The sequence below is a fragment of the Monocercomonoides exilis genome, assembly GCF_001643675.1.
Source record: "Monocercomonoides exilis strain PA203 chromosome Unknown scaffold52-633478, whole genome shotgun sequence".
Lineage (NCBI taxonomy): Eukaryota > Preaxostyla > Oxymonadida > Polymastigidae > Monocercomonoides > Monocercomonoides exilis.
In genome coordinates this window covers 14609-28912 of record NW_027150597.1, presented here as the reverse complement: position 1 = coordinate 28912, position 14304 = coordinate 14609, and the positions used below count along the sequence as shown (strand labels likewise).

Below are 14304 nucleotides of genomic sequence, written 5' to 3'. Positions count from 1 at the left end.
ATCACAACGAAAAGAGAACAATAAATAATGTCAAAGAAAGTCAGTGCAATCCTTGGATTTGTTCTAATTGTCGTTGGACTTATACCGCTTGCATCTGATTTGTATAAAACAATACACTGCAACATAGAAACGGAACCTATTTGTTCAGACAAATTTAGGTATTTTCTTCAAGATACTGGATTTTTTTCATTGGTTGTTCTGATGTGTGGGGGCGTAACAATTTTTGCAGTAATGTATGATGATAATTGTAAGTTTATTTTTTTAATTATACTGGATTTTTCTTTAACAAATAATTTATTCTTTTTACAGTGGAGCTCTTCCTTAAATGTCATCTCCATAATATGACCGTAAAGTATATTTGCCATATCTCAAAATTTTAGCAAGCGTTTCTTCATTTTTGAAAGAAACGTTTTTTATTGATTTTCTGTTCTTTCACTTCATTACATTTTGTGTTAAATATATTTTATTTATTCGAATAATTTTATGATGAATAAAGTTTAATCATGAGTATTTGTGAAAGAACTTTTTGAGAAAGAAAAGATTGGTGCAGATCAATTTGGACGAAATGGAATTGCAATTACCTGAAGAGCCGTCAATAGAACCTTTGAGCAAAAATAGTAGCTCTTTAGAAAATGCTATTTCTGATGGCCTTGATAAATATACAAAGGAGATTGACGATTTTTTTTCCGGCACGGACAGCAGAATCAATTCTTCTTTTATTACTCAACAAGATGTTTGTGCCAAAAGTGTTCACAAGCATTTTTCGATATTTTGTTTTTTTCTTTGTGAAATTTCTTTATTTTAAATTTCGAAGATTGAAACCGCTCGAAACGAATCAGAAAATATATTAAAACGTTTTGCCATATTTATCAAAGAATATTCGCAGCGCAACTTAATTTCAGAAGATGAGAAAAAAATAAAATCAATAAATTCTGAGGAAGAGCAAACGAAACAACAAGCTTTACCGAAGCCATCCGCAAATCAGTTGAATTCTGAAATTGAACAGTTGAAACAAACAATTGTGGTTTGGAATGACTCTAAATTTTTATCTATGTTTATTATGTTTATTATTTGAGAATTCAAAAGAAGATAGTAGGGCTGCTCAGAAACAAATGGATATGCTGAAAGATCAACTTTCAAGGAGAGACATTCAGATATTGGAACAGCGAGAAATGTATTTAAAAGAAGTGATGATGCTAAAAGAACAATTGAAGCAAAGGCAAAGATTTGATAGATTTTTTAGGGAAGATGATTTTGACATTTTCAATCCTGAGGAAATTATTGATGGAGTGATAAAGAGCAAAGAAGAAAGAGAGAGATCAGAAGAGGAAATCATAAAAAAGAAATTTGAGATTCTTGAAAAAAACCGCGCAGACGCTGAGAAAGAAAAGAAAGTGTTGGAGAACCAGATGAAGATTATGGAACGTGATTTTAATCAACGCTTAATTGAAGCAGAACGAGAGTTTCGGCGGAAGGAGGAAGAACTGTCGGCACAAGTTGAATGGTTGCGTGGAGAAAGCCGAGAAGATGGTGCGCGAAAGGAGCTCCAGAAAAAGATGGACGAAAAAGAGCAGCTGCTGAAGAAAGAGAAAGACGAGGCAGTTGAAATAGCCAGAAAGAAAGAGGAAGAAGAAAGAGAGAAAGAGCGAAGTGTGTGGGAAGCGAGGGAGATGGCACTGGGAAAGCAGCTGAAAGAGCGAGAAAAAGAGATTGAGTCTTTGAAGGATGAGCTGGCATTCACAAAAAGAGAGTTGAATATTGTGAGCATCGAGGGAGAAATGTTCAAAGAGCAAAAGGAACAAGAACTAAGAAATATGAACAGAATTAATGAAGACGAAAGATTTAAGAATCTCTTAAGGCTATCAAACGAGTTCAAAGAAGAAGAGAATGAACAAGCAGAGAACAACAAGAAACGTATAAAAGAAATGGAAAAGGAATTGGCCAAGTATGAAGCATTGTTTTCGACCGACTCTTTCATAGCGGAGCATCCTGATTATTCGTCAATGACACACGAAGAGCTGGTTGCGGAATGCAATCGCCTGAACGAACAGTTTCGAAAGAGAGAATTGGCACTACTTTCGCAGATGAAGCAGGGAAAATCAAAAGATGCAAAGACGGACAAGCAATTACTCAATCCCACGCTCTCATCGTCTCCACCGGCAATTTCAATGAAGGCTGGCAACGAAGCAACCATCACTGGTAGTTCAGGAAAGTTCGTGAAAAGCCCATCGGGAAATGTGGATGAGCTTGGAGAGTTTCTGAATGTCAGTGCGAACAAAGAAGAGCTGAATGGCAGCAAGATGAATGCTTCAGGTTCTGAAAGAGCATTGTCTGCGGTTGTTGATGAGAGGACAATAAGTGCTGGTTCGTATGCGCCGTTTCGCTCTCCAAAGTCGAGAGATGCACGAGGCTTCGATGCACTTGCAGTATCGCTTACTGGAGATGAAGGTGTGGAGGAGAATGGGGAAAAAAGGAGCAACGAAATGGCTGAGATGGCTGCGGTATTGGAGCGGAGCATGAAGGGATCATTCACGTTGCAGGAAGACGAAGCACTTGGACGATCCAAAAAGGAAGACAATTTGACGACGAAAAGCGAGACTTTGCTCAAATGGAAAATGTTGGCTCAGAAATTGAAGCTGAAGAGCATGCGCAATTTGTGTCCTCGATTGAAAGAGGAGGCAGATGCAGAAGGAATCGAAGGATGGATCCCAACTGAAGAAGAATATGCTGCTTTGCAAGAAAAATTGAAGAAAAAGTGGAAAACACCCATTTTGACCAGAACGGTGAAGGGGACAATGGCAGAGCGGGAGCGTGACGCTGAAGAGAAAATGCGTATTTTGCGGGAGATGATTGAAGAGGAGCAGCGGAAAAGCCTCGAAAAGGTGTTAGCCGCTGCGCGCCTGCTCCTCACCCCTGAGCAACAGCTTATGTACAAGGCGCAGATGGATCTGTGGCAGCAGATGGCGAGTGAAAGGCATGCGATGCTTCCTCCTCTGATTGATGTGCCTTCTTCGACTGCGCTGTTTGGACAGTCCCATCACTCAACACCTTCGTATTCAAATCCCACCGAGTCATTTTCGCCTTCTGTTGTCACTTCTTCATCTTCCACTGCGAATCTGGCAGGTGCTCAGAGGAGATTCCCAGAAAATGCCAAAAAGAAAGAGAAGAAGCATATGGAGATGACTGTGATTTCGACAATGACTCCAAGCAGTTCAGACCATTTCAATGATTATGTCGAAGAACGAGGGCTGGAGTGGATAATCGACGGGCAAGGCACTCCTCTGGAAAGAGAAGGAGCACGCGATATTATCCATGTACGGACCCCTTCTGAATGCAAGCTTGATGTGCTCAGCGGCCCATCCACATCACGTTCTTCAGTTCCAGATCAGACAGCCTCAACAAGCTCCACTGCGAATTTGGGCACTCAATTTGGCGATGGAAGGCCATCTGAAATGCGCTATGCACAGCCATCGTCGTATGTGGTGGATGGAGAAAACACAAATGGAATCACAGTGCCGATAAGCAGAAGGATGAGCACGCTTCTGGAACAGGACACAGTTCCTGCCCCGACTTATCACCCAACTTTAGGCGCACCCACTTCACTTCGCTCGTATTCGATGGCATCGTTCACACCTCGCAACTCTCAATTGAGCGATGTTTCGCTTGTCCAGTTCAGGAAAATGCAGATGCCTGAGCAATATGCGCTGCTCAGCAGGCCGAGCCAAGAGAGAGTGGAGGAGCTGATTGTACTTCTTTATCAGAGGGAAAAAGAGGCAGCAGGATTGACTTCTCCACTGGCATCTACAGACTTTCTTTACGGAACAGGAAACAGTCTGAAATTCAGCTCAACCCAGCAGCAATTCAGGAAGCTTCGTGAAGAATCAAATACAATGTGCTCAAGTTCATCGTCAATTAGCCAGCAGAAGCCACAAGTCAAAGCGGAACCCGAGAAAGGCTTCACAAACACTTCTCCAGCCATGTCATATTCCACATCACAGTATCATTGTACTATTAGTCCTGATACAGCTGAGCAAGTGCAGGCTGTAGTGACTGTGAGGAGCGGGACATTCACATCGCCAATTTCCCAACATAACACTCTTGCGGAATCTCAGAATGCTTCACTCACAAATCAGAACGGGACAGACGGATGCTCACCTGTTTTAGAGCGTGGCTTTAGGAATGTGGACCAGCCACTAAGCAGTACTGATCCAAGCACGAACAGCAAAGACGAAAATCCCGGTCAAGCAAAAGATGACACGACTGTGAAAGAAAGGCAGCTGTATATTTCAACTCCCTCAGAAAAATTGCTTATGCTACAGCAGGGCAGTGTTAAATACACAGACACTTCAGCTTTGCTATCTGATGGCAAATATCAACCTTCCACTTCAATCTCCTCCTCTCCCCTCTCCAGAAAAAGGCGCGCTGACCGTTCTTTGCAGGCAAAAGAAAAAGAAGGAAAGACAAGCGCTGATTCATCTTCCACTTCATCACCTCAGAACACCAAGTCACTTTTCACTCTGGTCGACACACACGGTGAACTTTCACTGCGTCTTCCGCCTTCGACTTCATCAGCTTCTCCGCCGCGCTCTTCGTTGCCTGCCGACTCTTCACACCCTTCTTCAAATCAAGAAGCGGCTCACTTCCAATCAAACGGAGAGTTTCAGAATCCTTCCGATGATTTAAAATCATTGACAGATTTGGCAAAGCGGCAGAAGTATTTCTATCCTTCAAAAATATTCAGCATGCCACAAAATGCAGATGACTCCACACTTTCAAATGAAGCTGTCAATTCTTCAATGCGGCTTGCAGCACCCGGCAGAAGTGGTTTGCCTTGCCGACCTTCGGCAAATGGAACTGATTCAGAGGCAAGTAAAAAAGATTATTATCTGGCTGGTTCTTCGTCTATGACGATTGATAACGATAAAACTGGGAAACCTGAAAGATATCGATCGAAAAGCTCGTGTGGTAAAGTAATCCCTTCAACTCATTATTACAACACAAGTCTTCTAAATCGAGTGAAAACTCCACCGCTTCCTTCTAATACAGCTGTTTGAATTTCTCAATCTTGGGAGATTTTTCAAATAATAAAAATTTTTGTAGTAATTGCATTTCACCTCATTTCATGATTGTGTTATGTGTTTTTTTGTAAATTTTTAAATTCATTTTTTTCTTATTTGTTTATTTGTTTTTTGTAGTTGAAAACAGAGAAAAATGACAAAATGAAAATGCTTAAAATAAATCATTTGATGAGCATGCAAACAAATACACCAAAAATTATACAAAATGAGAATTTTTGCATTCGAATTAATATATTTTTCATTCAAAATAATAAATTTGCATTCAAAATGAAAATATCTTAAATTTTCATTGGAATAAAAATAAATAGAAATTATTATAATTTTCAGGAAAGAATAAAATATAACTAAAATAATACTAACGCACAAAAAAATAACAACAGCATCAAATTTTTACCGATTCAAAAGTGAAAAACTGATTTTCACAAAATTTCGTGAGAGAGTGAAGTGAATTTTGTTTGATTTTCAACAATTGGGAGAAAATATGGACTTTCAAGCTTTTTATGCACATTGCTTGAAAAAAATGTTTCACTTAAAACATTTTCAAACTTTATCAGATTACAAAATAAATTTGATTTTCATATTCGTATGCAAACATCATTGATGAAATAACAAAATGCTTTGTGACCTCACTTGTATTTCAAAAAATAAATCCATTAATTTCAATTTTTTTTGATCACAAAAAGTTCATCTCAGGTGCATAATTTATCAATGAAAATGTCTAAAGACAAATATTTTATCCCAATTCTTAAATCGAACGCAAAAATTATTATTACTTTTGAAAAAATTGTAAATTCGTTTGCAAAATTAATATTTTGAATGTGAAAGTTCTCACTTTGAAAAATTAATAAAGTCACATTAAAAAAGAAATAACTTCTTGAACAATCATCCATGTGGGTGATTCTTTTTGAAAAGTCACAAATGTTTAATTTTCAAATATATCAAAAATTTCATATTTTGCTCAAATTTTTGTTTCAGCTCACAAATCTCCTCAAGAATGTTTGAAATAGCATTATCAATGAATAGATTCCATTTTAGTGAAGTTTGATATTAGTTAACAGAAATTTGAGCATACTATGAAATTTTTGATTTATTTGAAAATTAAACATTTGTGACTTTTCAAAAAGAATCACCCATGTGGTCGGACATTTTTGAAATCATCACTTTCTGCCAAATGTAAGTAACACAGAAGTTATTAATCATTCTATTAAAAATATCTTTTCATATTTTGAATGTGTCCCAATTTTTAGAACGGTTAATGTTTGAATGAAAGAAAAACAATTACATTTTTCATTGCCCTTTTCTCTTTTCAGAGTTCATTAACAATAATTCTTTTCTAAATCTCAAACAGAAAATTTTTATGAAAGAAATATATAGTTAGTGTTAATAATGGTGGACACTTTCAATAACTGTGGACAGTTGCATTATCTCAACTTATGTTGATAATTGTTTTTTGACAATTAACACAATTATTCCCTCATTGAATGTGAATTAATAAGTCATTCAAAAATGAAACAACTTGCTCCCAAGAATAAAGTGAGAGACATTTAAATATTCGGAGAAACTCGGAGAATCTTATTTCTCCGAGTTTCTCCGAGAAGAAAAAATAATTTTTATTAAATTTTATTGTTATGTGTGAATGAAAAAAACAATTCGTATTAATTCACATTCAATGAAGGAATAATTGTGTTAATTGTCAAAAAACAATTATCAACAGTTGTTGAGATATTGCCACTGTCCACAGTTTTTGAAAGTGTTCACCATTATTAACACTAACTATAAATGATTATTTTTGAAATCATAACTTTTTTCGGTGTGTTGTTTGTACAATAATCATTTGTTTTTGGTAAATTTTTTTGTATTTAAATGCTTTATTCATAACAATAGTTTGAAAAAATGGGTGATTTTTTATGATATCATAAAAAATTCCGACGTTTGATCAGAAAAAATTTTCATTAAGGGTGGGGTTGATAAGAAAAAATTTTCGTAAAATAATGCAAAAATCTGCATTCATATATTGTTAATATAATTTATTTGTTCGTTTAAAATTGTTTACAATTGTTTTTATTTCAAATTTTGAAAAAAATATAAAAATTTTATTGGAAAACATCGATAATTCAATAAACGCAACAAAACATTTTTTTAATCATTAATATAACATGATAACAATAATAACTATATGAAATCAATAATTTTTTATATTATAATAAGTTTTATGATGTTATTGGAAAGAAATTTATATATAAATATTGAAGATCTTAAAACTTTCGTTAAAAACAATCGATATTCAATAATAAACATTGAAAAAGAGAATAGAAACTCAAGATATTTATCAAATATACAACAATTTGTCGTTGATATTTGCTTGGAAATAAATAATACTTCAAAGAAGTTATTTAAATAGATTGATCAAAGTTATTTTTAAAAATTGCAAAGTTAGAATCAAAAAAAATTAAAAAGAAATAAGAAAAATTTCACTTTTTTCACTAAAAAAGCTTACAACTATTATGAATACATCTTTTTCATCATCTGTTTTTCTTTTAAGCATTGCCTAAGTTGTTTGATGAACATTCCATTCAACTATTTTTTGAATATTCTTCTTTGCGCTATTTCTTCCTCTTCGAAAATCACTTTGAAAGCTGGACAGATATGTGAATAAGTTTGCTTGAATTCTTCTGCAGTCTTGCTTAATTCAGTTTCGACCTTGAATGAGGATGTTAGAGTAACTTTTGAAAGTGGAGATGATGGTTTTCAGGCTGATAACAATCAGCTCTTGGAGGCTGGTGCCATGAGAGTTCGAAACACTGTGCAAAATTGCGAGCACAGCGTTTTCACAGATCAAGTGCACTGGGAGCAGCAGCGTGGTGGAGTGCAGCGAGTGTATGATTGGTGGAGGGGAGAAGGGGGAGCTAAGACGGGGGATGCATAAAGATCGCAGCGATGCATGAGGAGGCTAGCGAGACCAGGCACAGACCCATGGATTGAGCAGCTGGGTGTTCTTGGGGGAGGCAGACGCTATTTGACAGTTTTCCCTCGAGAGCGTGGTGTTTGCCATCGATGAGCTCAGCGAATTCGTGCTGGACACAGCCGGTGCCGACCTCCCCCTCTCCATTCTCAACCTCCACTTCGCATACTTTCCTTCACCCCCTCCATCGCCTCCCACTCCTCCCACCGACCCCAACCTCGATGTCGACCTCCTCCCCTTCATCACATTCTTCCGCGTCCACCAGATATTCGTCGACCAAGACACCGGCTCCTCTGCCCGCCAGGTCAGCTACCTGCTTGCCTCCTGCGATTCAATCTTCACAACTGTGTTGCACATCTGCCGCTCAATTGAAAACTTCCTCTGGATCTGCCCACTCTTCCCTCTTCTCTCTCCTCGACGGATCCATCGCTGTGTTCTCCACCCTCTTTTCCGCAGCCAACAAGTCTCTCCACCTCATCTTTTCGCTCATTTGTTCTTGCCGAGGCACCCTTTTCCTCTCCAACATATCTGTCCATTCCCTTCCCCCTCACCTGCCCTGCTCATCATGCTCTCACCACTTCCTCCCTCTTCCTCTCTCACGACAACCTTTCCACCCTCAGTGCCGACAGCCTCTGCTCCTGCTTGGCGATGGCATCAGCAACTTTGTTGAGCATCTCATCACCACGGATCTCTTCATCGGAGGTTTCAGCGTTGTTATTCTAATCTCACTGTGTTAAATCATTCATAAAGTTCCTTCAGTGTGATGTGTTCCATCTTCACCACCATCTCGCTCAACAAGCTCTGTTGGAGTGTGCATGCCGACAACTTCCAGCTCACCGGCAAAAGGCATTCCATTTGTATATTTTTCCATACAACCAACTGCAATCTCATCTGCTTGATATGTCAGAGCACTCAATATCGCCTCGTTCAAATGAGGAGGTGGCGGCATCTTTCCAGGCGCATCTTGGTGGCTCCTCAACTGTTAATTCACTCTGCGCTGCATAAAGAATCATCTCTCTCCTCTGCCTTTCGTATCGATGCTTTCAGGCTTTCGTGTTAAGGAAGAAACAGATGAAATGACACTCCTCGAAATCTGTCATTCCTTGCTCTGAGAGAAAGAAAGATAAGAAGGGGATATGGGGGAATTGAAGAAGGGGAAGAAGGAAAAGGAGAAGATGAAGATGAATCGAGTTGCGAAGATATAATAAGATGATGGGGAAGAGAAAGTGGAAAAAGGGAATACGAAGAAGAGGAAGAGGAAGGATAAGAAGAAGAAGAAGAAGGAGGAGGAGGAGGGGGAAAAAAAGGAAAGGAAGGAAAGGAAGGAAAGGTTGGAGGAGGTGCATAGGGGAGTATGGAAGAAGTAGTTGAGAAGAGAGCAGAGGCATTGAATTGAGCTTGAGCGGAAAGAGGAGGAGGAGGAGGAATATTCAGAGGAGGTTGAAGAAAAGCATCATCAGCTGCATTTGTTGTGTGTGCATTCACATTCTGTTCTTTAATACTTTCTGTTGAAGAATATGAAGAAGAAGATGATGACGACGAAAGAGAAGATGAAGGCAACGATTGTGAGTTAATTTCAACATCATTTGCTTCTATGTTTGTATTGAGCTTATTTATGGATTTATCATCCTCTTCTTCTTTTCTTTCTCTATCCTTCCTCTCTTTTCCTTCTCCATCTTTTCTCTTTCTTTCCTTCTTCCTTTTCTCCTTTTCTCTCATCCTCCTTGCCCAGATCTCATCCTCTCTGTCTTCCAGTGCCTTCATTCCTTTCTCAGCAAACCTCAGCTCCTGCGGATATTTCAGTATGCGAGCCAAAATCCCCTCTTCTCCGTCGCACACAAGCTTCTCTATGTCCCATCCATCAACAGGCAGCAGCAACACACTGTCTTCCATCGTGCTTCTCTGCCCGCAAGTCTCAGCACAGCAGACCCAGTGGTGGAGAAGAGAAGGAAGTGTGAAATGGAGCGAGCACTGTATTTCTTGAAGAACAGAAGAAGAAGAGGATGATGAAGAAAACGAAGAAGAAGAAGAATATATAACTAAGTCTGAATATGGAGACGACGTCGAAATAGTCAGTCGAATTTATATTGAAGAAGATGGAAATACTTTTCTATCTGGTTTCGAAGAGGCATTTAGATGAGAAGTGATAATACCATTTGGCTGATTTTCTGCATCATCTTCGTTTTCCTCATGTGTCGTTTCAGGAGAGCTGTGAGTTGTTGCAATTTTGGCTTCATTTTCGCTTTTCTTTTCTTTTCTTTTTCATTTCCATTCTCAGTTTTCTTTTTGGAAGAAATAGAATAAGAGAGCAGATTTGAAGATGGAGAAGAAATCAATGAAGATGCAGAGGAAAAGGAAGAAGCAATGGAAGAAGATAACATCAAAGAAAAAGGTGATAGAGACGAGTTCCGCTTCTGACTTGCTGCTGTCTTCCTCTTCTGCCTTTTAATTTCAGCTGCATTTTGCGAGAGTGTTGAGCGTGGATGCGCAATTGAGATCGGTTTGAGTGTGCGATAGCTGTGCTTCTTGTGTGTCTGTGCAAGTGGCTGGAGAGGATGACAAAATTGTTTGATAACAGATGTATTTTGAGAGGCTGATGAAGAAGATGAAATAGAAGAAGTTGAAGAAGAAGGTGATGATAATGATGCAGTTGGAACAGCTGTTGAGGAAGGAGATAAGGTTGTTGTTGACGAGCTGGATTTTGAATGGGACGAATTTAAGGAATGAGAGTGTGAGTGAGGCTTTGAAGAAGAAGAAGAAGAAGATGATGATGATGATGATAAAATCACTGAAGACGTATCACAAGCACGTCTGCTTTTCTTCGAAGCAGACTTCGATGCTTCTGACGAGCTGCCATATAGCACTCTCAGCTCGCTTTTCCTTCTCTCTTCGTTCTCTTCGTCCTCCACAGAAAATAGTCCATCTCCTCTTTAGCACCTTCTCATTGAGTTCGTATTGCCCACCTCTGCTTATCTTCATTGCGAAATAAAACCCAAGTAGTCTTTGTGTTCCACTAATTTTCCTGACAGCAGCCATTCTTCGCAGGAAGGAATAACAAGAGATGTTCTGCCTTGATCAAATAACTCCAAATGCATCATTCTATCGACTTTGCTTTTGGAAATGCCATCTTTCTCTGTCTATAAAGAACCCTCGTGCTCAACTCTATTTCCTCTTTCTCTTTCTCTCTCAATTGGCGACGTCAATTTCCCTTCTATGTTATCTCCGCTGAACAAAATTTCGTTCTTCTCTCTCATCCTCCATCTTTTTGCAGTTCTCATTGTCTTCATCTCCTTCTTTTTCTTCTCTCTCTTCCACTTTCTCTCTTCCATCTGCTAACTCGCAAGCATCTTCTTGCTCATCTCCACCTCCATCCTCTTCACATTCTTATCTCCCATCTTTCAGTTCAGCTCCCGTCATGTCTCCCGTATCTTTAACACAACTTCACAAGGCTCACACTTCTTGCATTCAAGCAGCTTCACTAACACTTTGTTATCTTCCCAGACAATTTTCTTCTTATGCACCGCAGTCACGCACGAAAGCTCCGATTCCTTATAGAACTCCCCCCGCGGCTTCAGCAGTGGCAGCGTCGGCGACACCACTTCTTCTGCTCCAGCTGTCCGCTATGTCTTTCGTGGCTTATCAAACTCCCGCATTCGCGCCAGGTTCTACCGATGCTCCTGCATCTTCCACTCAAACGGCCAAATCAACTCCTGCATTTTGTTCTTCGACTGTCAACTCTCGGCACGCCATGTTTCAGCCCATCACCAACCAAATGGACGCACACCAACGCCGCACCATCTGTTTTCTGCTCGCAATTCTGAGACTAGCATATTCAACAGACGCGTCTGCTTCGTCAAAATAAGCCATGTTTTAATGTTATCTGTATCTGAATCAGAGAAAAAATAATAAAAAATCATGCAAGGATCTTGAAATTATAATTATTAAGTTCAAAATTTAAAAAAAAAAAGAAGATTGAATTAAATAGATTGAACAAAATAACCTTTCTAATTTTCCATTCTACCTCTCTTGCTTCTCATTCCTTTATCTTACCTCCATCTTTTGTTCTCGTTCGGTTCCTTTCTCTGCAGTTCTGTTTCTGCAAAACAAATCTCCCTTGTCCTGCATAAAACATGAGCATTCTTTTACATTTCTTGCTCTTCCGCTGCTGTCTCCAGTCGACAAACAATTGAATTCCCCGTCTCATTGAATTAGCAACAATGCGCTGTAAAAGCATTTCATAAATAAAAAATGCCACTGCTTCAATAATTATTGCAACTCGCCAAGAAGATGAATGAATGCATGATATTTCATTCTTCTTGTTGGCGCACGAGCAGCAGAGTGAACTCAATCAGCGCCAGAAAACATGTTCGGTTGAAAGCAGAATCTGATAAAATTCTCCATTTTTTTATAAAAACCATTTCTCATAAAAGCCGCAACGCAAGATAAATACAGGCCAACAGTTTAAGAATCAGATATTACTGACAAATAAACATAAAATATAAAGATTTTGAATATATTATGACATATTTTTTAAAAAAAGTGGTAAATAAAAATATATTTGAGAAATAATAGCATTACTACAAACATTAAAAAAAGAAAGTATTAGCAAACTGGTAAAAAGTTGGAAAAGTTAGTGGTTTTAAAAAATGAAAGAAACAAAACTCCAGCTTTAATCAGAACCATATCTTTTTGAATTTTTGAATATTTATTAAAAAAAACAAGTATCAGAAAAATTTTGATTTTTTGTTTAATAGTTATGTATGTGATAAGAGTTAGAAAAATGTTTTTCTGAATTTTAAAAACTTGTATTCATGGAAAAAACTTCTGTTTTCCGCTTCAAACAATGAAGATGACAGAAGGATCAGAATCTCGATGCCACTTTTTTTGTTCAAAATGGTTTATTTCATCGATTTAACTTCATATATTACTAAAAACTGCTTTTTGAAATCTGCATTTTTCGCCCTTTAGCGCGTAATTTTTTGATCTTTTTGCCCTCGAAAAATTAAAATATAGGGTCGGATCCTTTTTTCATTCAAAATTGACAATGTTGAGTATAGTCGAATTTTTAAAATTTGTGATTTAAAAATCGTATAAGGACAGGTATCATATAAATTTTCTGAAAATAAATTTTATTTGTTTTTTAACAGCAATGTTAATGTTATTGATGTTTTCATATTTTTCATTTTTTATTTTTATTTTAAATTATGATATGTTTTTGTAATTTTGAAGGATTTGTCATTTCAGAAGAAATTCATTATTCAAATAAAAAATATTTCATTCATTATAAATGATTTCTTGAGAAAACTGTTAAAAATCAAACTGAAAACATCAAGAGAGGAAGTGAGAAAATTGAAAAAAGAAAAATTCGAAAGTAAAAATCGCAAGGAAAAAAAAAGTAAAAATTAAAGCAAAAATAGACAAAGAACAAAATCATTCAATCATTTGGTTTATTCTATAAAAACAAATTGCACCATTCCATCCTTCATTTGCCATTGCTTTCCAATATGCTTCATTGAAATGGGAATTCACCTGAGATATAACTCCATCATTGCACTCCAGTAGACTAAGCTCCCCAGTCGATTCATCTCTTCCATCAACAACAACTGCTATAAAATGACCAATAGGCATAGGTTTCATCGAATGAAGGACATATCCAATGAAATTGTAATCAATCCTCGGAAAGAAAGAAAACTCATGTTTCAGTTGATTTGTTGCATGTGACGTCACCACCATCGATTTCGGAGTGGATCCACTTCCATGAAATGTGATAGTTTTGGGCGGTTGCATAACAGGGGAGTTTTCCTTTGAGCTATGATAAATTGCAAGGATTTTTGGGAACCTGTCAATTTGTGTCCAATACAAAAATGAAGTCTTGCACCCACAATAAGCATCAATACACGGTTCCTCAGTTGATAACTGATCGGTTACAGACAATGACAAATTCAACCCCTTCACAATCGATGGATGCATGATGGTGAAATAAAACGAAGGATTTTGGTTATGAACACGAACATGAGAACACTTCGCACACAGTTTGAATGAAGATTGCTTCACTGTGAAGTCTTTCTTGATATTGCACCCCTCAAAAATGCATCGTTCAGAATTGCTTCATATGCTGTTGTGATCCCTAATGGATCAGATTTGCTCCCACCATGTTTTTGCACAAAATTCATAAATGCTGGAGTTCCCCACACTTTGCTTGTCACAGTTCTCCCTCTGATTGCACTGAAAAGTCTTCGGAAAATATACACTCCTCCACGTCTT

The 14304-nt window shown here is 37.8% G+C and overlaps 4 protein-coding genes across 4 annotated transcripts; 3 read left to right on the top strand and 1 right to left on the bottom strand.

Annotated features, from left to right (window-relative positions):
• Positions 1-27: 27 nt before the first annotated feature.
• MONOS_13746 (uncharacterized protein) lies at positions 28-325 on the top strand (the record flags this gene model as incomplete). Its single annotated transcript, XM_067866477.1, has 2 exons — positions 28-233; positions 310-325. 2 exons carry the CDS (start codon positions 28-30, stop codon positions 323-325), a joined length of 222 nt encoding a protein of 73 aa, XP_067720572.1.
• Positions 326-553: 228 nt separating this feature from the next.
• On the top strand, positions 554-5383 carry MONOS_13745 (uncharacterized protein). The gene is made up of 3 exons (XM_067866476.1): positions 554-733; positions 815-1024; positions 1077-5383. Exons 1-3 carry the CDS (start codon positions 566-568, stop codon positions 5052-5054), a joined length of 4356 nt encoding a protein of 1451 aa, XP_067720571.1. The 5' UTR covers positions 554-565; the 3' UTR covers positions 5055-5383.
• A 2480-nt stretch (positions 5384-7863) lies between these two features.
• Positions 7864-8136, top strand: MONOS_18186 (uncharacterized protein; the record flags this gene model as incomplete). Its single annotated transcript, XM_067871180.1, has 2 exons — positions 7864-7955; positions 8007-8136. The coding sequence occupies 2 exons, from the start codon at positions 7864-7866 to the stop codon at positions 8134-8136; spliced, it is 222 nt and encodes a 73-aa protein (XP_067720570.1).
• Positions 8137-11453: 3317 nt separating this feature from the next.
• MONOS_18185 (uncharacterized protein) lies at positions 11454-11907 on the bottom strand (the record flags this gene model as incomplete). Its single annotated transcript, XM_067871179.1, has 2 exons — positions 11454-11660; positions 11836-11907. The coding sequence occupies 2 exons, from the start codon at positions 11905-11907 to the stop codon at positions 11454-11456; spliced, it is 279 nt and encodes a 92-aa protein (XP_067720569.1).
• Positions 11908-14304: the final 2397 nt, after the last annotated feature.